General features: G+C 36.2%; 1 protein-coding gene and 1 long non-coding RNA gene across 2 annotated transcripts; one reads left to right on the top strand and one right to left on the bottom strand.

Annotated features, from left to right (window-relative positions):
- Nucleotides 1-3,289: 3,289 nt before the first annotated feature.
- Nucleotides 3,290-7,651, top strand: LOC140803989 (uncharacterized). The gene is made up of 2 exons (XR_012112002.1): nt 3,290-3,995; nt 7,460-7,651. It is a non-coding gene; the product is annotated as an uncharacterized lncRNA (long non-coding RNA).
- Nucleotides 7,652-21,690: 14,039 nt separating this feature from the next.
- On the bottom strand, nt 21,691-25,813 carry LOC140803987 (calcium-dependent protein kinase 8-like). Its single transcript, XM_073159836.1, has 9 exons — nt 25,586-25,813; nt 24,801-25,345; nt 23,737-23,860; nt 23,496-23,639; nt 23,055-23,207; nt 22,859-22,974; nt 22,604-22,771; nt 22,175-22,405; nt 21,691-22,050 (listed from the first exon to the last, which is right to left on the bottom strand). Exons 2-9 carry the CDS (start codon nt 25,296-25,298, stop codon nt 21,895-21,897), a joined length of 1,590 nt encoding a protein of 529 aa, XP_073015937.1. The 5' UTR covers nt 25,299-25,345; nt 25,586-25,813; the 3' UTR covers nt 21,691-21,894.
- Nucleotides 25,814-27,374: the final 1,561 nt, after the last annotated feature.

Here is a 27,374-nt window from a genome sequence, read left to right as displayed (position 1 = left end):
TCAGTAATCAGTAATCAGTAATCAGTAATCGGAAATTTAACAAATAAGAATTGCGCACGTTCGTGAATTTCATGGCTAAACTGATATCGGTCCCCTATATGTTGTCTCCTCTAAGAGGTGAGACCAGTAATCAGTAATGTTCAGAATATATATTTCTACCATTAGTTTACTAAGTTTTAGTGCTTAAAAAATAAGAGATCAGAAATCAGGAATACTTATACTTTGCTTTAAAACAGAAATCATCAATCTGGTTTCAAGATATTTATACATAAGCCCACTTACAGTAATAATTTGCTTGAAAGTTTCGGTTGCAGTCTTCTGGAATCTGGTTGCTCTTTCTACTGGATTTTACAGCTCGAAAACAAGCACTATTAACTAAAAATTCAAATGATAACTCAGGATTTGTGTAACACCAATCAGAGATTTGAGAGTATTATTTATAGGCACATTTCTGACTGTTGGCCTCCCTAATTAATGGTCATAATCTGACATTAACAGCATTTATTCAATGTTAAATGCTTCAGTTACAAGTCATAAGCTGAACTAGTAACTGTCTTCTGGAATCCCGCACTGCCGAACTCTTCTGCTGGTGGATTCTATCTGTTGTCCGCTGCTGAATTCTATCTGCTGGAAGCTTCTACTGGAAATTTTGCATTGTCGAAATACTAGCGGCTGAAAATTCAAGTTCTCACAATAATAGTGCCGCGGAAAGGTCAATAACTCACAATAATGAACCCAAGAACGTGTTGCCTGTTCGAACAGCAAAGCAAAGAGCGCTCAACAGTAACTTGTGTTGATGAAGCATGGGCTCCAACCTATAAAGTAAGGAACCATTGTCATACTAAACTTGAAAAAAAATAATTGGGGATATATAGCGAAGGGATACAGTACAAAAAAACACCAAGTTTTCAAACAAGATTTTCATTTATGAAATTACCAGAGATGAAGTGGTGCCAACAGCAAACAATTTTGCTCCATTGCGCTGGCAAAAATAATAATAATGACAAGATGATATTCATAAATTTGAATGAATCCAAGAAAAAGGGAAAATAGATATTCTTACCACTATTGCACCAACTCTCTGTAACAACGAAAATGACGTTCCGGACAAAGCAACCTGCATATGAGATTTAAACGAAGATTTCACTCTTGTCCAAGTATATATAACTGAGTAAATTTTGAATTTGAGGTGTGAAGTTTTCAAATGGAATGAGTTTATAATATAGCGAAAACCCACTTACGGAGGATAAGTGTACAAATTATAATATAGCAAAAAGACACTCACGAAATACAAGTGTGCAAATTATAATATAGTGAAAACCCACTTATGAAGGACAATGGTATAAATTATAATATAGCAAAAAGCTACCCACGAAGGACAAGTGTTCAAATTATAATATAGCAAAAACCCGCTTACGAAGGACAAGTGTACAAATTATAATATAGCGAAAACTTACTTACGAAGGACAAGTGAACAAATTATAATATAGCAAAAAACCACTTACGAAAGACAAATGAGCAAATTATAACATAGCGAAAACCTACTTAATTACCTCAGATTTGGATGAAAAAGAACGTGAAAGGTTTATGTACTGGGAGTTCGAAATTCCTTCTGGGTTTGGACTGTAGCATAACTTTGCTACTCGACATAAATTGGAGAGGAGAGTTTCAAAAATTCAAGAAAGAAATTTTGAATTTGAGGTGTGAAGTTTTCAAATGGAATGGGTTGGTATTTATAGGGGTGGGGTGAAAATCTTATCGTAATTCGGTTGATATTCTTTCCAAAATCTGGAAATGTTCATTCCATAAATTTCGAGATACTCCTTCCATAAATATTGGCATGCTTTCTCGTTGAGAAAATCTGCCTTGTATGTAATATTTCCTTCCAATTAAATGGATATATGGCCTTAATTTACGGTGTATCTTGCATTGAATTTCGAAAATTCATGTATTTATTGGCTTGAAATATCAAATACCATGTATTATTTAATATTTTCGAATTTATTATAACTCGAAAATAAATTGTTATATATGTCTATATTTAATTAATTAAATACCTACAAATTTAGGTTCTTACAGAAGGAGTATTGAGATCATCATTTTTTCATGAATCCATTTTCGTGTTTGAAATGAAAATGAAATGAAAGGGGAAGAAATCTTGAATTTTTTTATGAAAGTAGAATAAATTGTGATTTAATTTTAAGGTGTAATGAGGTTTTATAAGAGTATGCTTGGATATAAAAATATACAGTTGTTCGTGATTTTTGAAGAATATTTTCTATAAAATTCCATTTTTGTTTTTCCAATATTTCGAATTTTCTGATGCTTTTAAACAATTTTTTTTTTTTTAATGACGGGATTGCTTTGGCCGTTGATATGCAACAACCAGATCATCCCAGCCATTCCCATATATTTTTTTGGTCGTTGATAGAACTTTAATTTCTTTTTTTTTAAAAAAAGAAACAGTGAGAACTTCATCATGTAAAGAATTTATACATTAGATCTACCTGCTGCCTGCATCCTCGCATGCAGATGTTTGCGTGCGAGGTCCTCGGCCCTTAGAGACTTCATCTTCATCGGTACATGGCCTTACTCGATATCGTGTATTTTAAATAAGCAGTTTTTTTGGGAGTAAAGTAAGCCAGTTCGAAACAACAAGAATTAAATAAGTTTAGATAATCTACAAGTATAATCATATTATGAAAGAAATCAGGGGTTATTTTACATTTTAAAAAAAAAATAGTTATGATTGATGATTTAAAAACGGTTTATTTGCATTCACATCTCTTATGCTTTTATGCATTTAACACTTACTTTATTTATCAAATATAAAAATTATAACATATCAAATGAGGTTGAATGTTAATTATCTCTTTAAAAATACTTCCATGTAAACTGTTATTGTTCTGAAATATATTGCACAATTATGCGGTAATGATTTAAACTTGAAAAAGTTTTCTAGTTAAACTTACGAAAATGGTGAATCCACCGCCTATATATTCGCACGCATACACTACGAATGCAAATTATCTGTTGTAAACATAATTTGTTTTCCTCGAAATACTTTTATGTTATTTACCACATCCTGGATAAAGTTCCCACACATGGCATCAAACAATTGGAGAACACCTCAACTTTAAGATAAGAAAATGGATCAAATATGTATGAAGGAACCCTTTTGAATATTATATCACATGACATTATATCATTACCAACTAAAGAACTTGTAGCACCATTTCATAAGTTCCCATGGCTACCACCATTACCATCACCTCATTCGTGGGTGGCACAACCGCCAGCAAGCAGCTCCTAACCACGACTCCCCGTCGTGGGGTGGGGACGGTTAGGGCATCGATGGAGTCTGAACAGATGGTGGTGAAAGAAGAAAGGAGCAGCAGTAGGAGGGACATGATGTTTGCGGTGGTGGCAGCCGCTGCATGCTCAGTTGCCGTGGTGGCCATGGCCGATGAACCGAAGCGTGGGACTTCAGAGGCTAAGAAGAAATACGGACCAATTTGCGTTACTAATGCCCACCGCACGCATTTGTCACAAGTAATCCGGGAGAGTATAGTGGAGAAGCTTATTTTCTCTTCTTTTTTTTCCCCTTGAAAATATATGTAAAATCTCTGTTTCTTGCCCTCATTTCTTCTCTATGATGTTTCCATTGTCGTTTTAGTCACAAATGTAAGTAAAGCATAATAGTCGCCCTCAAAAAATGTCAGATCCATGAATCTAATAACGAAATATTCTCTCGGGCTAGTAAACCATATCATAACTATCATATAAGCGGAAAAACCAACTGGGCCAATTCCCATTCGTGAACTGGAAAATGTAGTGGGAAATCGAGATGAAAATATATTACATATGAGAGTTTAGTACATACAAGTTCAACATTCTCCAGCTAGAAGCGAAAGAGTTACCCGCGCCATCCTCCTATATTTTGTCACCGACGAGAAACATAGCCACATCGATAGACGATAGATACTTCAGCCAGTGTCTTAGGTAAGAATTTAATGGGGTGGGACCCACATTAAATTAAATAATAAAAAAAATGTATCTCACATCGAAAGAATTTACAAAACTGATCGTAGGAATTAGTTATAAATAGAGCTCAATTCCTTCGGTTATTGTATATCAAACTCAAAAGCTTTTTAGTTTTGATAAAAAGAGAGTGCATAGAAAAAAAGAGTGTATTTTTTTCTTGAGTGCGGGATTCTCTTTTGTGAGTTGGAGAAAATATTTTCTCGGTATACTCGGGGTTGGGATCGTGAGATATTGAGTGTATTGGTGTATACACTTGTTGTAATATTTCTTCCGGTTATAAAAGTTGAAGTGCTCCGTGGACGTAGCCTATTTTTGGGTGAACCACGTAAATCTTGTGTTCTTGTTGATTATTTTATTCCGCAAGTTTGGGTACTATTATCATCGTGGTTGGCATCGCTTCGGGGTAATTCCCCAACAACTGGTATCAGAGCCTTGTTGTGAAAATTCTTAAGAATTCTGAGTATGCTCTGTGGTTGCAGCTTTGTCTGATCTTCCACATCAGAAAAGATTTTTTTGATTTTCTGTTAAGGCTAGAGAAGTTATGGCCGGAGATGATGGATCGGGATCGGGAATCAACAAGTTCGACGGAACAGATTTTTCGTTCTGGCGGTTACAGATTAGAGATTATCTGTATAGCAGGAAGTTGCATCAACCTCTATCTGGAAAGAAGCCGGAAAAGATGGAGGATGATGACTGGAAGCTTCTTGACCGACAAGTGTTTGGTGTAATACGATTGACCCTAACAAAGAACGTGGCACATAACGTGGCGGAAGCAAAAACAACGGAGGAGATGATGTCCATTTTATCGGACATGTACGAGAAGCCATCAACAGGCAATAAAGTCCATCTCATGAAGAAGTTATTTAACTTGAAGATGAGAGAAGGTGCTTCGGTGGCTAAACACATCAATGAGTTCAACACGATTGTTTCTCAGCTAACATCGGTTGAAATTAATTTTGATGATGAGATTCGTGCACTTATTCTTTTGGCGTCTTTACCAAATGTTTGGGAACCAATGCGGGCAGCGATTAGCAACTCTGTTGGAAAAATAAAGCTACAATTTAATGATGTCAGAGATCAAATTCTTGCCGAGGAAGTTCGCAAGATGGATTCTGGTGAAGGAACATCATCAAGTTCTGCTCTAAATCTCGAGAATAGAGGAAGGGACAGGAGTGGCGAAAAGAGTTTTAACCAATGGCATGGTGGGTCCAAGTCAAGAAATGGAAAAGACAAAAGCAACTTTGAAAAGAATGTGAAGTGCTGGAGCTGTGGTGAGACTGGTCACTTGAAAAGGAATTGCAAATCAACAAAGAACAACGCTAATGTTGTTACTGAGAAGGTACATGATGCTCTATTATTATCCATGGAAAGCCCGGTTGATTCTTGGGTTATGGATTCGGGAGCTTCGTTTCATACCACTGGTAATCGTGATGTATTCGATAATTACATTGCGGGAGATTACGGAAAAGTTTTCCTGGCTGATGGAAAACCTTTTGAAATAATTGGTATGGGTGATATCCGGATGAAGATGACAAATGGATCTGTCTGGAAAATCAACAAAGTAAGACATGTACCAAAGTTGACACGCAATCTGATTTCAGTGGGACAGCTTGACGACGAAGGTCATAAGGTGACCTTTGGTGATGGTTCCTGGAAAGTGAAAAAAGGAGCCATGATTGTTGCTCGAGGAAAGAAAACTGGAACACTTTATATGACTTCCAGTTTGAGAAATAAATTAGCGGCTGTGGATGCTGGAGCTAATTCAATTCTATGGCATAGTAGGCTTGGGGATACGAGTGAGAAGGGAATGAAGATGCTTGTTTCAAACGGAAAGCTACCGAAATTAAATATCGTTGAACACAAGCAGTGTGAAGCTGTATTTTTTGGGAAGCAGAAAAAGGTGAGCTTTTCAAAAGAGGTTAGAGAACTGAAATCAGCTGATTTGGAGCTGGTACATACTGATGTATGTGGACCATCTCTTGTGACATTCCTTGGAGATCACTCAAGATATTATGGCACTACTGTTGACGATTCGAGCAGGAGATTTTGGGTTTATTTTGTGAAAAATAAATCGGATGTTTATGAGACCTTTAAACAGTGAGAGTTAGCCATGGAAGATGTGATGGATTTACTGTCATCCAATCACATGTGGGAGTTGTCAGAACTTCCTGAAGGTAAAAAATTTTTACATAGCAAGTGGGAGTACTGGTTAGAACATGACGGTAGCAAGCGGTACAAAGAAATACTTGTTGTAAAAGGTGAAAAGAAAGTCATTGGTTACACTGATATTTTCTCTCTGGTGGTAAAGTTAATTACTATCAGGACTGTACTTGGATTGATGGTAAAAGAAGATTTACATCTGAAGCAGTTAGATGTAAAGAAGACGTTTCTTCATGGTAAGCTAGATGAAGAAATGAATCAATCACAGAGATTTGAAGTACGAGGGAAAGAGAAAATGATGTGCAAACTTCAGAAGAGCTTGTATGGTCTCAAACAAGCTCCAAGACAGGGGTACAAGAAGTTTGATGGTGTAATGAATAATGATGTTTTTCTGAGGTATCAGGCTGATCACTGTGTTATGTGAAGCTTGATGGTTATTATATCATACTACTGAGATATGTAAATGATATGTTGATAGCAGGAGTTTGTCTGGAGGAGATTGATAAACTCGAGAAAGAGTTATCAAAGGAATTTGCTTTGAAGGATTTGGGTGCTGCAAAAAAAATCCTTGGAATATGGATCCTTAGAGATCGGGTGAATGGAGTCTTGAAGCTTTAGAAGATTCCTGGAAGCAAGAATCCAGCTGATGTGCTCACGAAGGCTGTTATCATTGAAAAACTGAAGTTGTGTTTGACTTCAGTTGGTCTCCTGGACTAACAAAGGAGGTATGAGCTGCTGCACTGATGGTGTGAAGACATGATTGGAATCAAGTCTTCAAGTGGGAGAATTGTTAGGTAAGAATTTAATGGGGTGGGACCCACATTAAATTAAATAATAAAAAAACGTATCCCACATCGAAAGAATTTACAAAACTGATCGTAGGAATTAGTTATAAATAGAGCTCAATTCCTTCAGTTATTGTATGTCAAACTCAAAAGCTTTTTAGTTTTGATAAAAAGAGAGTGCATAGAAAAAAAAAGTGTATTTTTTTCTTGAGTGCGGGATTCTCTTTTGTGAGTTAGAGAAAATATTTTCTCGGTATACTCGGGGTTGGGATCGTGAGATATTGAGTGTATTGGTGTATACACTTGTTGTAATATTTCTTCCGGTTATAAAAGTTGCAGTGCTCCGTGGACGTAGCCTATTTTTGGGTGAACCACGTAAATCTTGTGTTCTTGTTGATTATTTTATTCCGCAAGTTTGGGTACTATTATCATCGTGGTTGGCATCGCTTCGGGGTAATTCCCCAACACAGTGAAGGGAAAAAAAATTCAAAAGATGTTCACTGAAGGAAGCCACAAAACTACGGATGACTTCAATAGCCGATTTGTGAATCAAGGAGTTTGACGCAGTTGCTGATATTCCTGCCCATTCTTCCATCAGTTGTACAAGCTTTTCTTTACCCTGGTCAAGAATCACAGTTGGTCTATCAATTTTAGTTTTTCCAGGAGTACTTAATTTATTCTCAATATTCAAAATTCAGAACGAGATAATTTTGTCGCCTCGCCCAAATATAAACCTACCATCCGGTCTGCGACGTAGCCAAATGATATCAGAGAGCGTTTTGCGTTTCCAGTGAAAAAATAAAGGCTCCAAAACTTTCTCAAAATCTTGTACGTTAACCTTGTCCTTAAATATTTTTGCCAGTGCCGTTTGGTTACGTGTTCCGCCTAGCCGAATCTATGACTAAATTGTATTTTAAGTCTTCATGCGAAAAATTTTAAGGTTTGTATTACCTGATAACTGTTTGGACCATCACCAACCAAGCCAAGCTCATCCAATATGTACGGTCTAGCACAACCATTCTGGCAACCAGTTACCCCTATCACCCAGAGCCGTACCTGTGATTCACAAGGCCTGAGGCCATACGTAAAAAAAAATCTTCCTGTCCTAAATAACCGTAAAGCTCAATTTGTAAATTAAAAATAAACAAACAAAAGATATAAAGAAAATATAATTTACGAGTTATATACTTATCTCTTTACGATTTTTTTCTTCGTGCGCCACAACATCAACATGGCTCTAACGTAATGCAATGTCATATGAACAATTATATTGGAAAAATATTGAAATTGACAAAAATTGTAAGGTATGTTGCTAAAATTGAAATTTATAAATATAAACTATCAAAATAACAAAATGATAAATATAAATGAATCAATATTGTAAAAATATATGATTTGTTTTAACTAATAAATATAATATTTTATTCAAGAAAATAGAGAATAAAAATATGTAAAATAGGTAAGTATCACAATTTTTTGTGTTTTATTTTTTGAAATAGACTCAACTACATAAATTCAAGAAAAGAAACCAAATAATCGACAAGTAAAGTATAAAAATTTAACACATGAATTGACACAAGATAAAATAATAAATATATTGGACAAACATTACTATTTTATGCATACAAAATTTTTAAAAAATTAATTAATGAGCCGTGAAGCTTTATTGTTTGGACTCTACATAATTTGATTAAATCCTAATGAACACAATCATCATATTTAATCATATTTTCAATAGGTCAATGTCTAAATTTTTTTTAAATGTCCAATGTATATATTATTTAGGTGCATGTCTCAACAACATGAGATCAATGATTTTTTTTGGGCCCCTGTGAGGGCTGGGCCTGAGGCGATAGCCTCTCTCGCCTCGCAGTAGGTACGGCCATGTTATCACCACAGATTGGTCATTCTTGAGACCAACTGAAGCGTAAAACTTCTTCAAATGAGATTCCTTATCATTTTACACGTAACGTAACACTCTTTTGAAAGCAAAAAAAGCTAGACTGTACCTTCTCAAATATAGCTCGAACTTGTTTAAGGATGTTAGGTATTTCATGGTCTGGTCGATACTGCCCCCACACCCAATCAACGGTCCAGATCATTTCATGGGGGGGAGGGAATTTTTAAAAAAAAAAAAAACCAAGGGCCAGAAAATTTCTGGCCCTTGGATCTGCCCCTGCAGGCAGTGCCTGCAGGGGCAGGGTCGAATTTTCCGTATTTCATGCTCGGCTTCTGAAACTGTCAGTAGGCAAAGAATAAGAGGAACATGAATTAGAAATTTTACTCACAAATAATGGAAAGCATTTGAAAAATAAATTTAGAAATATTTGGAAATGATAAAACCGTATTAGATTGTGAACAGTACATTTATGAGAATAACGTAGTACACAAAATAGTAACACACTTTAGTACACAAAATAGTAACACACTTTTATATAGATTTTTACATCCATTGACGGTGGTTTGATAATATAATTGCCCAAAAAATCTTTTTAGCTGATTGAAGATGAAGCAAAAATATTCGAACTCGAAGTACCATATCTAAGCAACAAATCGAAGATAATGTGACTGATCATTTTACAAAGTCATGTGCTACATCAACTTTTGAGAAATCAGTGTACAAAATCGAAATACAACAATGTAATGATTTTTAAGTGATGCATAAATAGGAGTAATCAATATCAAAATTTTACTCTTTTTTCCTTGTCTATTATTTTTTCCATATAGGTTTTAATTACAAGTTTTTTAATAAAGCTGTGAAAGAGTTGCAAAAAGCGTCAACTATTTTTTCACCATTAGATTTTTGTTTCAGTGAGTTCATCTTAGTAAAATTTTAATGATACACTTCCATTGTTAGAAGACACGCCCAAGATGAGAAATCTATTTCTATTGAATTTTTATTTGAATTGAGTTGATCAAACCCCTAGATAAGCAGGTGATCCACAAAGCCTAGCTATTCACCATCGTAAGGTTGCACTTGCATTGATGATTTTGATTTGAAAAAGAAATTTGAGTGAAATTCACTTGGTGTGCACTTGATATGAAATCCATAGATTTCAACAGTATTCAAATGTATTTTTGTTATTTAGATAAGTAAGATCATAAATTTCGAATACACTAATTGTATGTTTATACAATGTTTAATGTTAATTAGGATGAATTTAACTTCGCTCAAAAATGATATTATTTGAAATCTATTTTTTTTTAAATAACGTTAAATAAATATGATGTGAATTTAAGATATGATATATTATTTCATTGAAAATAATAAACTATAACCAAAATTCATGAATTTCAAATTCATCTGACACCCAAAAATTGAGGTATTTAATCAAAATTTATTAATAGATTTAATAATAATAATCACAAAAAATTTAATACAATCATAATAATACCAATAATAATAATAATAATAACAATATACCAATAATAATAATAATAATAACAATAAATTTAAATACTAAAATTTAAGCATGACATTTGTCAAGTTTGAACGAACAAGTGTCATGATATAGATGACTAATCTCATCCAATTTTTGCCTATAAAAGGACCAAAATAAGCACATTTTATCAGATCAATGTGAAATATATGTGAGTTATGAGAGAAAAATTAGGGAAGAAGTTAACTAACCTTTTCTTACCAAAATTTGCCAAAAATCTCCAAATTTTCACAACCTTTCCTTACCCCGAAACCATTTTATGATTGAGGTTTAATAAGATCACGATCCAAATCTTTCAATGCGATTTTAAAATAAAAAGTGCTCAAAATATTTCATAATTCACATGTATGTCAACCGATCGTCCTCACATTCATGTAAAATACTGTTTTTAGACGCCCAGAACAAAGATGATAGTGATTCTAGTTTTCAAATTCTGCTATTGATCAATTCCGAATTTCAAAAAGTTTTAAACAAAAAAGTTCTGGATCGGAACACGATTGACCTTGGATAAAATTTCAGTCATCTATGACCGCCAAAGCAGCCACACGCGCACCACACCAATGCATTAGAACGTCCGAAAATCAATCTACGTAGAACGTATGCATGAAAATTAGTAAATTGTTTATTTATTTTATTTAAACGCTTAAAATGATATATATTAACATGATTGAATGTTAATTGTGTAATTTTAGCTTGATTTCATGAATTAAGGATTTCTGACTGATTATTCGATATTAAGTCGGGGAAAGGAAACCGTGGACGATCGAGACGAAAAATATTTTTTCATAATTATTATAAGGGCTCAAAAATGTTTTTAATATGATGAAAAATTTCTAAAAATGTGCGACTTCAAATTATTTTACTAGTGGAGTCATATTTTATTCAAAAAGCTGATTTTTGTAAAACATGTGATATCTAAGGGCCCGTGAGTTATTTTTTTAACTTCTTTTCATAAAATTTTAATACACGATTAAATAGTTCTTAATGAGTCTAATTACCTTGGATTAATGGGCCTAATTATTTCTAAACTAAAAACCATAACTTTTAAAACCCTAAATTTCGAAATCTATAAATCTTAAACCTAGGGTCTTGAAACCTAGCAACAACCGCACCTCACACGCATCACACACACTCGAAATATTCAGAGCTATATTTTGAAACCTATACGGTCCCGATCGCTCCTCTTCACTACCTAGCGTCGACGAATGTTTTAAATCTTTCTTTTTGCACCATTCAAATCATAATATGTGTGTTTTATGTTTTGAAGCATGAAAATTATGTTGAACAAATTATTTAACGTTTGGATGTTTATTTTTCAAAGTTTTTGATATTTTCACGCTTGTTGAGTCTCGCTTTGATTTCTAAGGGACGTTCCGCCATTAGGGGACGTTTAAGGATTGGAAAAATGTGCGTTTAAGCGTGAGACGATGGCTGGATAGAAGCTAGAGGAGCTAAGCAAAGGAGGGTTTGAAACTAGTGTTTCGTGAGGGTTGCAAGGGGAAACATGGCATGGCTGGACCACAGCCGCACCAGGGCTCGACCAGGCCCATGAATGGTCCTGGCCCTGTCATGGTCGTGTCCAGAAGGTAGGAGGTGGCTAGAAGGAGGGCTCAATGGGCAGGAGGTAGTCGTGACCCTAGGAAGGAATTTAGGGGTTGGAGGGGCTCGGCTTAGAGCTGTGATAGCTGGGTTCGGGTTGGTTCAGGCTGGTCAAGGAAGTCCTAAGAGGGTCCTGGGGGTCTAGCCTTGGTTGGGACTTGGTCTGGACGCACGTGGCTAGCGCTTGGTGAGGGCCGCAATTGGTTTTGGGAAAAGGCAGGGCTCGGTGATGGCTAGGGCAACAGCAGGGGATGTCTGTGGGTTAATGGGGGCTAGTTCGTGGCTCACGGGGGTATCCTAGGGTCGAGAAAGTCATGTCTCGAGTCTTGGGAAAAGTTGTTAAGTTTTGAATAAGTTCGGGCTATAAAAGAAATTTCGGTTTAGCGATTAAGTTAAATAAATCGAAGGGCACGATTTTACGTTTAAGAAATTATAAGAGGTAAAAAAATAAGGTTATGTGTGGTTCAGGATAGGCTCGAGTCAAGAAACATAGGAAAAAGTCAAAAACGAGAAGTTCAGAGTCTAGGGGTAAAATAGTCATTTTACGTCATCGGTAGACCAAACGTCCTGGAAGTGTCCTGAGGGGTGATAATACATGTTAAATTATTTTTAAATAATTATGGTGAATTTATGATATTTTTACGATAAATGCTACAGTTGATTGATTTCCCGAAAATGCTTATTTTAGGATTTTTGGAAGATATGTTATTTTATAAATAAAAGGAAAGGAAAAATATTTTGAAAGATGTGAATTAACTGTGACACAGTGGATTTTTGGGGGATCCGTTTTAAGAAGGGGTGGTGAACATAATTTTCGGCCACGGCCCAGTGACAAGAGTTGCTGACGGCGTCCCCAGGTACTTGGTGTATAGATTGATTAATCGAACAAATTATAAAAGATAAAATATAGTCACTTTTAAGGATCAAACTTCACTAAAATGATTTATGATGAGAGAAATGATTTATGATATTATGTGCTTAAATGATTTACGAAAATGTTTATATGTTTACGAGTTTTTATGCGAGCTTATTTTATTAAAAATATTCTTTTAAAGATGCATGTTCATGTATATATATTACTCGTTACTATGTTTGAATGGTCGCAGGTGAGGATGATGTTGCGGGAGGCTCGGACGCTTTAGTGGATCGGGCATGGCAGTACACTCACGAAGACCTTACGTTTTCCGCAATATAATGATAATCAGAGTTTTTGAGGATTTTGTTAAAGAGAAATTTATGTTTCGTTTTTAAAAGTTTAGATGCTGGATTTCGTATAATTAACAATTTATGGATTTTTTTATCACAAATTCCGATTTTCTTAAATATGGATTTATGTTTTGGTATGGTTCGGTTTTAAAAAAAAAGTAGAGTTGTTTATTTAAAGTAAGAGGTAAGGAAGTTTCTGTTGGTATCAGAGCCAAGGCTCTTGTAAGGGTTGTGTCTATTGCCACTCCGAGAAGCTCAAGAAGTCAAGCCTCAAGTCTGTGAGTTTTTACCACTTTAAATTTTCATTCTAAATTTAGATGCTTTAATGATATGGATATTAAGAGGTTAGATGTTTTTTTAATTTAAATACATGTTGGTTACTTAACTTGGACGGTGTGTACAGTTATGCCTTCGAGACGTGTTGTTCCTATGAGTGGAGACGAGGAGAGATGTGAAGAGATACCTCGACCACCCCCGGATGCTGCTACATGGGTTCTAGATGGGATGGATCGATTATTGAAGCAGCATGCTGCTAATGCTGCCCGAGGACGACATGAAGATGTGTATATTCAGTTTAGGAGGATGGACCCAAAGGATTTCTCTGGCACTGCTAATCCATTCGTGGCTGAGGGATGAATTTGATCGCTAGAGGTGATTTATCGTTATATGAATATGGCTGATGCTGCCAGGGTCCGATGCGACATTTATCTGCTCAAAGATGATGTGTCGTTATGGTGGGAGGGTGCTGAACGAGGAGTGAACCCTGACTTGGGAGGACTTTAAGAGGATATTCTACAAAAAGTACTTCACTACTGATGTGAGGTAGAGACTGAAGCAGGAGTTTATGACTCTCCGGCATGGAGACATGTATGTTGCTGAGTTCATAAAGATATTTGATAGGGGCGAATGATGCTACTGAAAAATTGAGACACTTCCTGGATGGTCTTAAGCCTATTGTTCGTCATCCGCAGCTGGGAGATCCGACGAATTATAATGATGATGTCATAATGGCCTTTAGAGCAGAACAGTTACTGAAGGATATTGAGTGGGAGAAACATAGGAAGAGGCCCCCTCCACGGTAGCAGCAACAACAGAGTTAGAAGCCATTTTCGGGGCCACCGAGATAGCAGAGGCAACAGAAATCTCAGGGGTTGCCACAAAGAGCAGTTTCCCCGAAGACTGACGAGAAGCCACTCTGCAAGGATTTTAATCGCCACCACTTTGGCAAGTGCATGTGAGGCACCTAAAGGGCTTCAAATGCGGAGGAGATGGGCATAAAGCTACTGAATGCCCGAAGCTGGGGCAGCCCGTGACTGGACGAGCTTTTATGACGCAAGCTGAGTAGGCGGAGCCAGACACGACACTTATTACATGTATTCTGACTATTTAAGCATTTTATGTCTCTTTATTGCTTGAAATGTTGAGTATGGATGCTATGAGTAATTTGAATTGAACTTGATGATTTAGGGTTGCATGCTTCAAAAATTTTTTTAAGTAAGGGCTTAAATTATAGGAAATCGAGATCTTAGGATTGAATTCTAATTAATTAGAAAATTTTAAGGATTCAATTGCATAATTTGGAAACTTTAAAAACTCAAGGACATTAAATTTGATATTTTGGGCTTAAAATGAATAATCTTGGAACTATAGGGCTTAAATGGCGAATTTCAAAAGAAATTGGGATATTTAGTACATTTTTGAAAAGAATTAGGGGTTGTTATGCAATAAATTCAAAGGTTGAGGGACTATTTTGCAAGATATTCGAAACTTGGAGGGCCTAGATGCTAGGAAATTTTTGAATTTTATGGCATTGATTTGCATAAGATACGATTGTTCACGCATGCTGGATATTTATAGAAGGCGTAGCCATTTATGCTTTGCTAGATTCTGGAGCTACACATTCATTCATATCCGAATCTTTCGTGAAACGACTAAGAATCTTACCAAACAAAGTGGAATCAAGATTCAGAGTTACAGTGCCTTCAGGCGAACATATGATATCTACCAGCATGGTGAAGGATGTGGAGCTTAAATTGCAGAAGAAGGTTGTTAGAGCAGATCTTATTGTGTTGCCGATGCCTGAATTCGATATTATCTTGGGAATGGATTGACTAACACTGAACGTAGCTTCCATTGATTTCCAGCAGAGGTCTGTGTATATCAGACCACCAAAGGGGAAATCATTTATCTTTGAGGCGGTAAAGAGCAGTCAAATGACGCACGTCATTTCTTGTATATGTGTTAGGAAGCTTATGCGAAGAGGCTGCCAGAGTTTTCTTGCTAGAATTATTTCCATGCCCGACACTGGCAGTAGATCGATTCAAGACGTGGAGGTTGTCAGGGAATTTCTGGACGTATTCCCCGACAATGTTTCTGACATCCCACCCGAGAGATGTGGAGTTTTCTATTGAGTTGATGTTGGGTACAGTACCGATCTCTAAGGCACCGTATCGTTTAGCACCTGCTGAGATAAAGGAGCTGAAAGATCAGTTTCAGGAGCACTGCATCGTTTATTCGATCTCTAAGGCACCGTATAGTCTAAGGCACCTTATCGCTTATTCGACCTAGTTTCTCTCCATGGGACACACTAGTATTGTTTGTGAAGAAGAAATATGGAATTTTGAGAATCTGCATCGATTATCGAGAGCTAAACAGGGTGACAGTGAAGAACAAGTATCCCTTGCCAAGAATTGAAGGTTTATTCGATCAATTGCAAGGAGCTTCAGTATTCTCGAAGATAGATCTTGATCAAGATATCATCAGCTAACGGTGAAGGAGGCAGATGTGCATAAGACGATATTTCGGACGTGTTATGGAGTGGAGTTCGGTCCAACTAAAATCGACGAAGTCAAGGAATGGTTAGTGCCTAGAAATGCAACTGGGTTACGCAGTTTCTTAGGCTTAGTCGGCTATTATCGCAAGTTTATCAAGGGGTTTTCATCTATTGCAGTACCCTTGACAGCTCTGATGAAGAAAAATGTCAAGTTCATATGGGGAGCTGATTGTCAGGACAAATTTGATCGATTGAATCAAGCTCTTACTACAGCACCAATTTAACTATGTCATCGGGTCAAGGAGAGCATGTGATGTACACAGATGCTTCAAAGATAGGTTTGGGCGTAGTCCTTGTGCAGCATGATCGAGTTATTGCATATGCGTCTAGACAGCTGAAAGTGCATGAGAAGAATTATCTGACGCATGACCTCGAACTAGCAGCAGTTGTTTTTGCTCTGAAGATTTGGAGACATTACTTGTATGGCGAGAAGTATAAAATATTTACCGATCGCAAGTGTCTCAAGTAATTTTTTTTACCCAAAAAGAGTTGAATATGAAACAGAGAAGATGGCTAGAGCTTGTGAAGGATTATAACTGAGATATTAGCTACCATCTCGAGAAATCTAATGTAGTGGCAGATGCTTTAAGCAGAAAAACAACAATCTTCGCCCAACTCTCAGTACAAAAACATCTTCGGATGGTGATTCGGAGGTTCAATCTCGAGGTGTGTGCTAAGGACAATGCTCCTAATCTATCTACTCTGACATTTCAATCTACCTTGAGAGACAGAATTTGAGCCGAACAGATTACATATGACAGTTGTGGGGCCCTTAGCTCCTAATCGTTATTACAATGCAATCTGATTAGGGTTAATTAATCACAGCGAAAAACGAGTTTAAATTTTCTTTACAATGAGCCCAAGTCATTTTATTTGAATACTAAAAATAGTATCTCATCTCACGTCATAATCATGCCCACACGTAATCAAAACCAATCACATACAAACAACTCATATCCTCGGGACATGCCCCAGTATATAGATACATATACATATATACTGGGAATAAGACATAAACATAAACCTCAGCCCAAGCTGTGGCTCCCACCAGAAGTACCTTCTCTGGTCTCCTGATATCCTGGAGTACCTGCCATTGTCCACACACAAAGACAACAACAGCCCCCCTTGGGGGTGAGCAAAGCTCCGTATGGAACAACCAATCATATATATCACAGATATCTAAACAATGATATGTGCTATGCAATGCATGTATGTCGTGGAGGTATCAGGTCAAATGCCCATCCACTGAGCACATGTCAGAATCAATCGAATCGCTATCAAATCAAATCAATGCTCGAGCTGGCACACCGGCCGATATGGGAATACACGTATGATAGCGTCGGCAAAGCGCCATCAAATCCCACATCTCATATCCAATCATATGGGGCCACAATTGACTATGCTTTACGGGTCATATAATACCGGCATAGCGATTGTGTTCACAAACCCCGAAATCCAATCCAATCATATCAGGGTATCCAAGGATCATAGCTCAACGTTCATTTCATGTATCGATGTATGTATAAAATGACGTGTCTTAACAAAAAATTTATTTTATACATCGATATTCAAATCATAATGTCATGTATGCCACATCAAATCAACAAATAGGCATATAGACACGTATTCCAATCCAATCAATCCAATCATATATCATATAATACAGATACATGTCGTATGTTACCCGGTCGCAACATACCTCAATTCTTCGTTTCCAGTTGATGTAGCCTGAAGCTATCGATATTACACTTTATCTACATCAATAGCATATTCATTCCAATCAATAACATACTCCAAAATCATTAATATGAGTTTCAAATATAATTTGAAACTTCAAAAATTCATATCAAATCATAATCATATAATAATTCAATTCCGACTTCGAATATAAGTTTCTTGTCGGTTATTCTACTACATATAAGAAATTCAATTTCAATTACATGCTGTTCCAGCAATTTGATATTTAGAGCTGCTGGAACTAGAAGAAAATTACCTCAGTCAGAAGCCCTCGACGCGACGATCACAAATATATAATTTGTTTCGCGTTTAGACAGCGTCTCGAAGTCGATTTAGAAGAAAGAAATCGAATTTTCTCTCGTATCCCTCGAAGTTATCATTTACGAAATGAAGAAAGAAAGAGAAGAAATCTCGTTCTTATCACCACCGATACCGCGCGCGGGCGGTAGAATTCTCGCGCCCGAGCGCGAGAAGTTCTGCCACCGAGTTTTAATTGTACCGCGCTCGGGCGGTCATAAATTACCGCTCGGGCGCGGCATGTTCTGTCCGAGAACACCCCTTAGTCCTCACTGGCGCTCGGGCGGTCATTTCCTACCGCTCGGGCGCGAAGTGTTCTGCCCGAATACACAATTCACATACCCTGGCGCTCGGGCGGTCATTTTCTACCGGTCGGGCGCCACACCTTCTGTCCAAACATTGGTTTTGGTATTATATTGGCGTCCGGCCTTTCCACTCGAGCTCTTACAACGTCAATATATAACCAACACTCATTTTCTCAATTCCATTGTCATAATATACATCCAATACATAATCACATGACAATTTCATAAATTATCGATAATCAACATAGGATTTACGATAATACGATACATGGTCCTTACAACAGTTACAGAAATGGAGACAGAAGGATGAACCTAAGGGCCGGATGCTATATTCAATGGAGGATGGCTTTGTCAAATGTCGAGGCCGACTTTGGGTTCTTCGCGTGGAGTCACTTAGGATTGAAATCATGAAAGAAGCCCATAATACTCCTTATTCAATACATCCAAGGAGTACAAAGATGTAAAGGACTTTCAGTTACTGTGGGATGATGTTGTGGGAGGCTTGGACGCTTGAGTGGATCGGGCATGACAATACAATCTCGAAGACCTTACGTTTTCCGCAATATAATGATAATCAGAGTTTTTGATTAAGATTTTGAGGATTTTGTTAAATAAAAATTTATGTTTCGTTTTTAAAAATTTAGATGTTGGGTTTTGTTTCATTGATGATTTATGGATTTTTTTAAACAAATTCCGATTTTCTTAAATTTGGATTTATGTTTTGGTATGGTTCGGTTTTTTTTTTTATAAAAAAAATAGAGTTGTTTATTTAAAGTAAGAGGTAAGGGGCGTTTCACGCGTGTACCTCACGCATCGGATAGAATCCAATTTCAACTTTTTTTTGATCAATTTACGACATGATTCCGTCCATTTGGTGAAGTTTCGTATTTTCTGGACATGTCTTTGATGTAATATGAATTTATAAAGTTTTAACCAAAACTATCTCGTGCATGTTTTGTATAAAAATGAATTTTAAAATATTCCAACATCTACTTCTGATCCTATTCAGTCAAAGGTTACTAATTAAATTTATAGAAATTTATATTGGATTGAGCTCACCAACCAGATAAAATAGTAAGTTATTGAAGTGAGGTTTCTACCGTAAGTTCACTATCAGTTTTTGTTAATTATGGTATTTTTGCATTTGGCTTGAAATTTACAATAACTTTATAAACTACAATTCAATTCATATATATTGCATCATGCATTGTATATTCTCAAGTTATTGGTCTTATTGTTATGCATCTTTGATTATCGTAATTATTGCTTCTTAACTAGTTATCGATCGGCTACTGACTAAACAAACCAACGAATGAATGGATCTCTGGACAATGATCTATGTACCAGATTTATAGTCCACTGTACAACACAGCTTAGGGCCGTAAAGTGGTCCAATGAACAACGAATTTAAACCATGGTATATGGTTCATCTAAACTTTGGTCCGGAAATGTGAGTTCACATTGACTCGTAATAATGGATTGTATGTACGTGGAGAAAAATATTACACCAAATACTGGTAAGAGTCACATTTTTATCCCACGATATTCACTTCAGACATGAACAGTCACTAAATTTCAATTTACAAAATATTTTTGTAACGATAGATTACTACTGATATATATCATCTCACATTGAATTATTGCACTGATGAATTACCATTTAATTTGTTATAAATATATAAACTCGGTTTACCTCCTCACTAAGTCCCCAAAAACTTAACATCTATTTTTTTCTATTTATTGTAACTATCAGATTTAAGATTTCAGGATTCCGAGTAGAAAGAGAATTATGAAAATTGAAATGTTGGCTTAACAAGAATCTAAAATTACATTTGTCTTTCATTTGAGATTGTATTGATAATATGTGTTACTTTTTGTAAAGTAAAAATTATACAAATTTCTTCTACTATAAGTATAAAAAAATTAGAATTTTACGAGTGGGACTCGCAAACTAATTGAGACCATAATAACAAGTCATATAATTTCTTTTCATTGTTGACCCATCAGAATTTAAATTTAGACAACGACTCAACCACCACCGGTCATTGGAGGCTTACATGAGTCGGAAAAAGATTCTTCCTCGTTTGCCTGTACAAGGGTATCTCCAACTCTCCTCTGTATTAGAAGATTTCTCCATTATAGAGGAAAACTCTTCCGACTCACCTCTATTTGAACTCTCTATTTTGGAGAGTGCTGCAGTGATCATCAAAATATGGATGATCACTGTACATTATATAAGAGGATATTATAAATTATAAAATATCATTTTCGAAAATTGCAAAAAGTCCTTCTGTATTTTTTTATATTTTTTTCTATTTCATATATTGTTTGTTTTGAATTTTTAATTGATTATAATGTTAATATTTTTTTTAGCTCTACTTAATTTATTTTAATTTTTTTATATTTTTCATAAATTAATTGTGATTTTAGTATTTATAATAAACACCAAATGAAAATAATGAAAAAGATCATGCATTACAATTCATGATATGATAATTGAATATGAAATGTATGAGGATGCGCCTGTCATAAATTATCACGAACCACCCATCCTAGATATTGAAATGTACCCATCCTAGATATTGAAATGTGCATGATGAGCATGCTCAATTTTAAGAGTTTATTGAACGCAATCGTCAAATAAAAAATAAGTCGGCTTACTATGTACTTCGGGATGTTCTTATTGACCATTTGAGGGAGTAGTACAATAATTCTTAATATTAGTATTTTTAATAGTCAATTTATGTGTTGTTCTTTAAATTATATGTGTCGTTTATGTTTGTCTTGATTTATATTTTATATTTGTATGATTTATATTGTGTGTTGTTTGCGATATGTTGACAAAACAAATGCATTATTTAAATAAATCAAGTCTAATACATATTTAATTGTGTTGTGTTTAATAATATTATATAATTTATTTCAAAATTAATCAAATTAATTAAATTCAGTTCAATAATACATTATGTAAAATTATATATTTGTGACTGAAGGAGGGTCAGTGTGGTTGAAGCAAGTCAATCTGATACACAATCAGAAACAGCCAAATTCTCTGATGCAGTTAGCTCCATTTTTTTTTTGGAAGTACTCAAGAGTTAAGAAAACACTGTACAAATATGTATAGAGAACTGCAAGAAAACGCTAACGATTTCTTTTGTTTGAAAACTAAAGTTGATTGATTAGAACTGAGCATTTCAACTTTTATAAGTTTGTATTAGATATATAAGAAGGTAAATTTTGTATTGTTTAAAAAAAATAAAAATAAAAAATTTAGTTGTTAATTGGTCAGAATTTTAGACGACAACCATGCTAGTTTACGAACAGTTCAACCTTAATACAAGAGTACAAATCTGGTCTATTTATGTAAAAAAAAAAAAAAAAAAAACCTGGTTAAAGAATGAGTGGAACAACAATTCCGTGTACTTTCATCTAAAATCTACATCTTTTTTTTTTCAACTGTTGAAAACCTCTGCATTGCATTAAGAAGCTCATCGACCCTCGTTTGTCAAATTTAGAGAACCATCCTTCATTAACTTCAAGCTAAGATTGTTGAATCTCTCGCGAGAATATTGTCTGGATGCTTTTCGCCAGTCAGTACCGGCTTTCATCATCGTAGCAAATTCTTGGTAACTTATACGCCCATCCTACACGTCAAACAAAATGAGAGAGATTAAAATTCTATAAGTTCTGGTCCTGAATATATGTGTGTGTGTGTGCTCGCGCGCGCGCATGGATATAACTATGCACACGCATATAACTGACACTGACCTTATCTGTGTCGACATCATGCATGACAGCGATTGTAACTTCTTCATCATTCTCATCATTTTCATCACTCAAAGCATCCCGGAGCTCTTCAATCTCTATGTATCCGCTCTCATTCTGATCAAAATACGAAAAAGCTTTGTGTAAATGTTCGTCATTGGCCATTTTCTTGAGGTGTACGGACACGGCAACAAACTCTCGATAGTTTAAAGTTCCATCTCCATCAACATCCGCCTATAAAACCGAATATATTCTCAACACGTGACAAAAGAAACACTGAGTTTCTATAATGTGAAGACTGCTACTAAAAGTTTATAGAGATGAGAAGAAAAAATAAAATAAAGAATCATAATTCATAGATGAGCTGCAAACATCAGATGTAACATAGTGACCTAGAAGGCTCAATAAAAGGATTAAACAAACGAGTCTTACAGCTTCCACTAGAATATGAAGATCATCATCAGGTATCTGATAACCAAGCTTTTGCAGACCAACTATAAGTTCTTTAAGGTCGACTTTACCCTTCTTTTGAGAGTCCATCATATCAAATGCTTCCTTAATTCCAGCCACTTCCTCCACAGACAAGTGCTCAGCCACAACCTGCACAAGCAGCAATTCAGGTCAAGAAACATATCAAATGGAGAGGATTTTTATTATTGATGAGACTTGTAGTGAAGTTTAAAGTACCCTTAGAGCTCGTTTTTTGAGCTTATTCATCACGTAAAATTGTTTGAGCCTTGCTTTGACTGTCTCTCCCAGTGAAACATTAGGTGCCTTCTTTGCATTCTGTAACCACGGATGCTCTGAATTCGAGCAAGCACAATTAGCAAAACACATTGTTTCTTTATTTTACAACTTATAGTTAGATGTAATAAAGTATTACCATGTACTTGACGAGCTGTTAGGCGCTGGTTAGGATCAGGATCAAGCATTTTCTTTACAAGATCCTTTGCATTGTCGGAGACTTTAGGCCAAGGATCTCTTTTAAAGTCAATTACAGATCTAATAATTGCTTGTGCCACCCCTTGCTCAGTTTCTGCATGATCGTGATCATACACTCTTGTTCGGTAAAACTAACTAAAAAAGAGAGAGAAAAACAATGCCATGATGTCTGGGTCTCAGATGACGGATCTACTTGACAGTATTTTCTTTCACTTATTCTAATTACATGAAAATGGTTCATTAACACCAACACCGTATGTTAGATATTTAAGTACACTATTTCATTAATTTAAAATGGTAAAATTTAAATCATGCCTTAATGGTCATTTTATACTTAGATCAAGATTGTAAAAGCAGTACGAATAAAATTTCGACAACTAACCTGCCCAGAAAGGAGGAACACCACAAAGAAGAATATATAGGATAACTCCAGCGCTCCAAACGTCAACCTCTGGGCCGTAGTTGCGTTTCAGAACCTCGGGAGCCATGTAGTAAGGACTTCCAACAATCTCATTAAATCGCTCACCTAAAGAATTGAGAACATAAAATTATATAAGTCTCTTATTGACGAGGAAAAGCGGGATATATTAGCATGAATGAAACTTAAATAACCATTTTCATACCATGTTTGAAAAATACTGACAATCCAAAGTCAATTGCTTTTAAGGGAGATGTTTCTTTATTGTTTGCAAAAAGAAAATTTTCTGGTTTGAGATCACGATGCATCACTCCGTGTCGGTGGCACATCTGAACACAAGTAAGAAGCAAAAAAACCATGGTTAATGGAGATCATAGAAAATGAACTAATTCAAAAGAGACAACAATTCCAAATATCAGTGTCATTTACCGAACAATATCTAGATGTCTATGAGAATGACATCCACAATAGAAATTATTAAGTCATATCAAACATCAGTGTTATCTGGAAAACCGTAGGTAGATGTCAATGAGAGGACTAAATTACGGAGCATAATAGAAATATGGTAAGCCATCTGCCATAAGCTCAAGAAGAGAGCCTAAACCTAAAACACTAATCTTGTAGATGGGAAAATCTCTTGAACTTATTAATTACTCCACAGTCGACAATAAAACTTATATGTGTACTTTTTAATATTAGGCAATAACCTTGAGAGTATAGCCCCAACCCAGAACACTAGTCTTGTAGATAGGAAAGCTTTCATATTTACGAGCCTTTCAATCGGAGCGATTGGTAGGACAAGCCGCAAAATGTGTGTATCACCAAATATTCATTCGTGTGGTTTGAAGAATAGGTGTAACCCAGAATCACCAGAAGAAAACAAAAAAATTTGGATGCAAACAGCAGAATTTGAATATTAAAGCTATACAGAAATTATTGCCAACCAACTCCTGTTCAGAAACTGTACTGATTAAAAATAGGAGTAAGATTACTTATGAGTAGTAAGGTTTTACTAGAGATATGAACTTGAAAAATATAGATAATTTATTAAATAGGCTATAAAAATTGTTAAATAGGATATAAAAATTGCATAGATTAGTCAAAAACTGAAGGGCAACGGCAAAAAAGTACACATAGCTAACTCCAATCGACACTACACTTCCATATCCTTCTCAAGAAGCCAAGGCATAAAAAAATAATCAAAGAAAAGGATGTTAAAAGATAAAGCATTGGCTACAAGAAATAATATGTATGTCATTGCAATTTAACCTGAACAACTTCTATAATGGTCTTCATGACAGCTGCAGCTGCTCGCTCCGTGTAATGCCCCCTCGCCACAATTCGATCAAACAGTTCACCTCCTTCACACAACTCCATCACTATATTTATGGCACTATCATCCTCATAAGTGTCCTTCAAAGTCACAATATTTGGGTGCTTAGGCATATGCTTCATGATTTCAACCTCCCTTCTAACATCCTCAATATCAACAGCAGTTCTAAGCTTCTTCTTCGATATAGACTTGCAGGCAAATTTCTCTCCCGTCTCCAAATCAGTGCACAGATACGTGATTCCAAATTCACCCCTACCAAGCTCGCGGCCAAGATCGTATTTGTCAGTTACGTTATGCCCAGTAGGATCTTTCAACACAAGTAGCTTGGTCGTATCCTTAGATCCAAAATTCCCCCCATAATCAATCGAATACGGGTTCGGTTTATTCTTCTTTATCTTCTTGGAAAAACCAGGAGTCACGCAGCAATTTCCCATTATGTCGGAATAACCTAATCTTTACAATTTGCTAATAAACACAAGCCCTGAAATATTTCAGCAAACATCATATTAGGAAACAACTGATCATATCTTGATCTTGCTACATGTATACCCCAAAAAAACATCACAGAGCAGCATCTTACACATTGAACAATTCACGTGCATTCTTTGAACGAAGAAAAAGGTTAATTTTTATTAAAACATACACAGAAACCCCAAACGAATGGACAATTTGGAATCATATCATAAACAGAACCCGTAATCCGAAAAGAAGAAAAAGCCACCTTGAATTTCGAATTCTTGGCAATGTGGAAGAAAAGAACGAAAATGAGACGTGAAAGGAATATGAAAGGGCACGGGAAGAGAGAAAAATAGTCAAAATTGCAGCTCCCTCGGTCCAATTTTCAATCAATCATTATACGTGAAACCTTGAAATACAATTTTCAAATGGAAACATATTCGTATAATAATCGTAACCACGGGGATGGATGATGATAATATCAATTTTCAATCACATCAATGGAAATAGGCCGACCTTAGTTATATTATATTCTTTTCATCAACGTAATTCACGACAGCGCACTTATCATCTTTTTATTATTATCATTTTTAGTTTTTCCATTAATAATAATTATAACATTTTAAAATTAGAGAGCTCAGATGTTAATTGTTGTGTCAATACAATAACACACAAATTCAATTTTATGAGATATATATTTACTTGAGTCATTAATGAAAAATATTATTTTTATGTTAAAAATATTATTTTTTATGTTAAAAATTGGTAAAATTGACTCGAATTATTAACACCAATATAATTTTATTATTTTATTTTATTACATCTTATATAATTATATATATACTGATATTCACTGAAATTTTAAGGTCCGATTCAGCAAGTGACACTAGTCCAAACGCAGGCTTCGAATTTGTCATGAGTCTGAAATCAAGAAGAAGACCGTTAGAAGGGGCTGGGAGGATGTCCCGACGTAGCCCCTCTGACGCTCAAACCAGAGAATGAGGATATAAAGGAGAAGCAGCTAAGAGTGCTGCTGAAAAATAATATATAGTGAATGCTGAATTAAACACTCAAACTTGGTATTTATAGGAGAATACATGAGCCTATCATGGGCCTTCCACCTTGGCTCTTGAGGGGCCTATTCATAGGATATCTAAAGTCTCCCCCTCCCAAATCGAACTGAATCGCAGGTTCGAAGTTCGATTAATTGTGTTGCCATTGATTTACAATATGTGTGTTGTGTGTTTTTTCCCTGCTGTTCATTAGTCTCCAAAAATTTGTAAACAAATTGAATCACCTTCCCATTTTGGAAGAGCCAAATCTGCGTTAGGCTCCTCCATACTCACGCCTAGCGCCCTCGCCTTACTCGCGTTCTTGTCTCACCTTCTCCCCTGCCGCGCACCTTGCTAGCCAGCCTTCGCCCTCGCCCCATCCATCGCCTCGCCTCGCCTGCCCACGCTTCCATTTCCGCTCGCCCAGCCTTGCCCAGCCTCCCCATCGCTTGCCCTTTCCCACGCCCTTGCCTTCGTCCCGCCTTCGCTTCCATCTCCCCTCGCCAAGCCTCCCCATCGCTTGCCTTCGCCCTCGCCCTCGCCCTCGATTCCCTCTCACCTCCCCAACCTCGCCAAGTCTCCCCTTCGTTCCGCCTCGAGCGCTCGGCAAGGCAGCTTCTTGCCCGCACGCGCCTAGCCACAGCCCCTGCACTAACTCCACGCAGCGCTGTCCACGCCCGCACACCCTCGTCCTTCGCCATTCGCCTGCCGACTCGCCAAGCATCCTCTTCTAGGCATAGCTCGAATAATAAAAGTTTCATATCCTCACCCCATGACTCTCCTGCTAGGCGATGCCTTAGTAGGAAAATAAAATTTTCACCTCATCACCCCTGGCTAATCTCTAGGCGATTCCCTAACAGAAAGTTAAAACTTCCACCTCTGCATCCTCTAACTCCTCTGCTAGGTGATATCGTAACAGGAAAATAAAATTTTCACCTCCTCACCCTTGACTCATTTGCTAGGTGATTCCTTAACAGAAAAATAAAATTTCCACCTCTGATT

Source organism: Primulina eburnea, chromosome 10 (assembly GCF_022965805.1).
Source record: "Primulina eburnea isolate SZY01 chromosome 10, ASM2296580v1, whole genome shotgun sequence".
Classification (NCBI taxonomy): domain Eukaryota; kingdom Viridiplantae; phylum Streptophyta; class Magnoliopsida; order Lamiales; family Gesneriaceae; genus Primulina; species Primulina eburnea.
The sequence above is the reverse complement of the archived record's forward strand: the minus strand, read 5'-3'. Positions and strand labels throughout refer to the sequence as shown.

Excerpts from the sequence above, each read along its gene's own strand:
- LOC140803987 (XM_073159836.1), bottom strand. The coding sequence starts at position 25,298 with ATGGGAAATTGCTGCGTGACTCCTGGTTTTTCCAAGAAGATAAAGAAG. Across the intron at positions 22,772-22,858 it reads TCAAAAAACGAGCTCTAAGG|GTTGTGGCTGAGCACTTGTC; the intron begins GTACTTTAAACT and ends CTGCTTGTGCAG. Across the intron at positions 22,406-22,603 it reads TTCATATTCTAGTGGAAGCT|GCGGATGTTGATGGAGATGG; the intron begins GTAAGACTCGTT and ends TCGGTTTTATAG.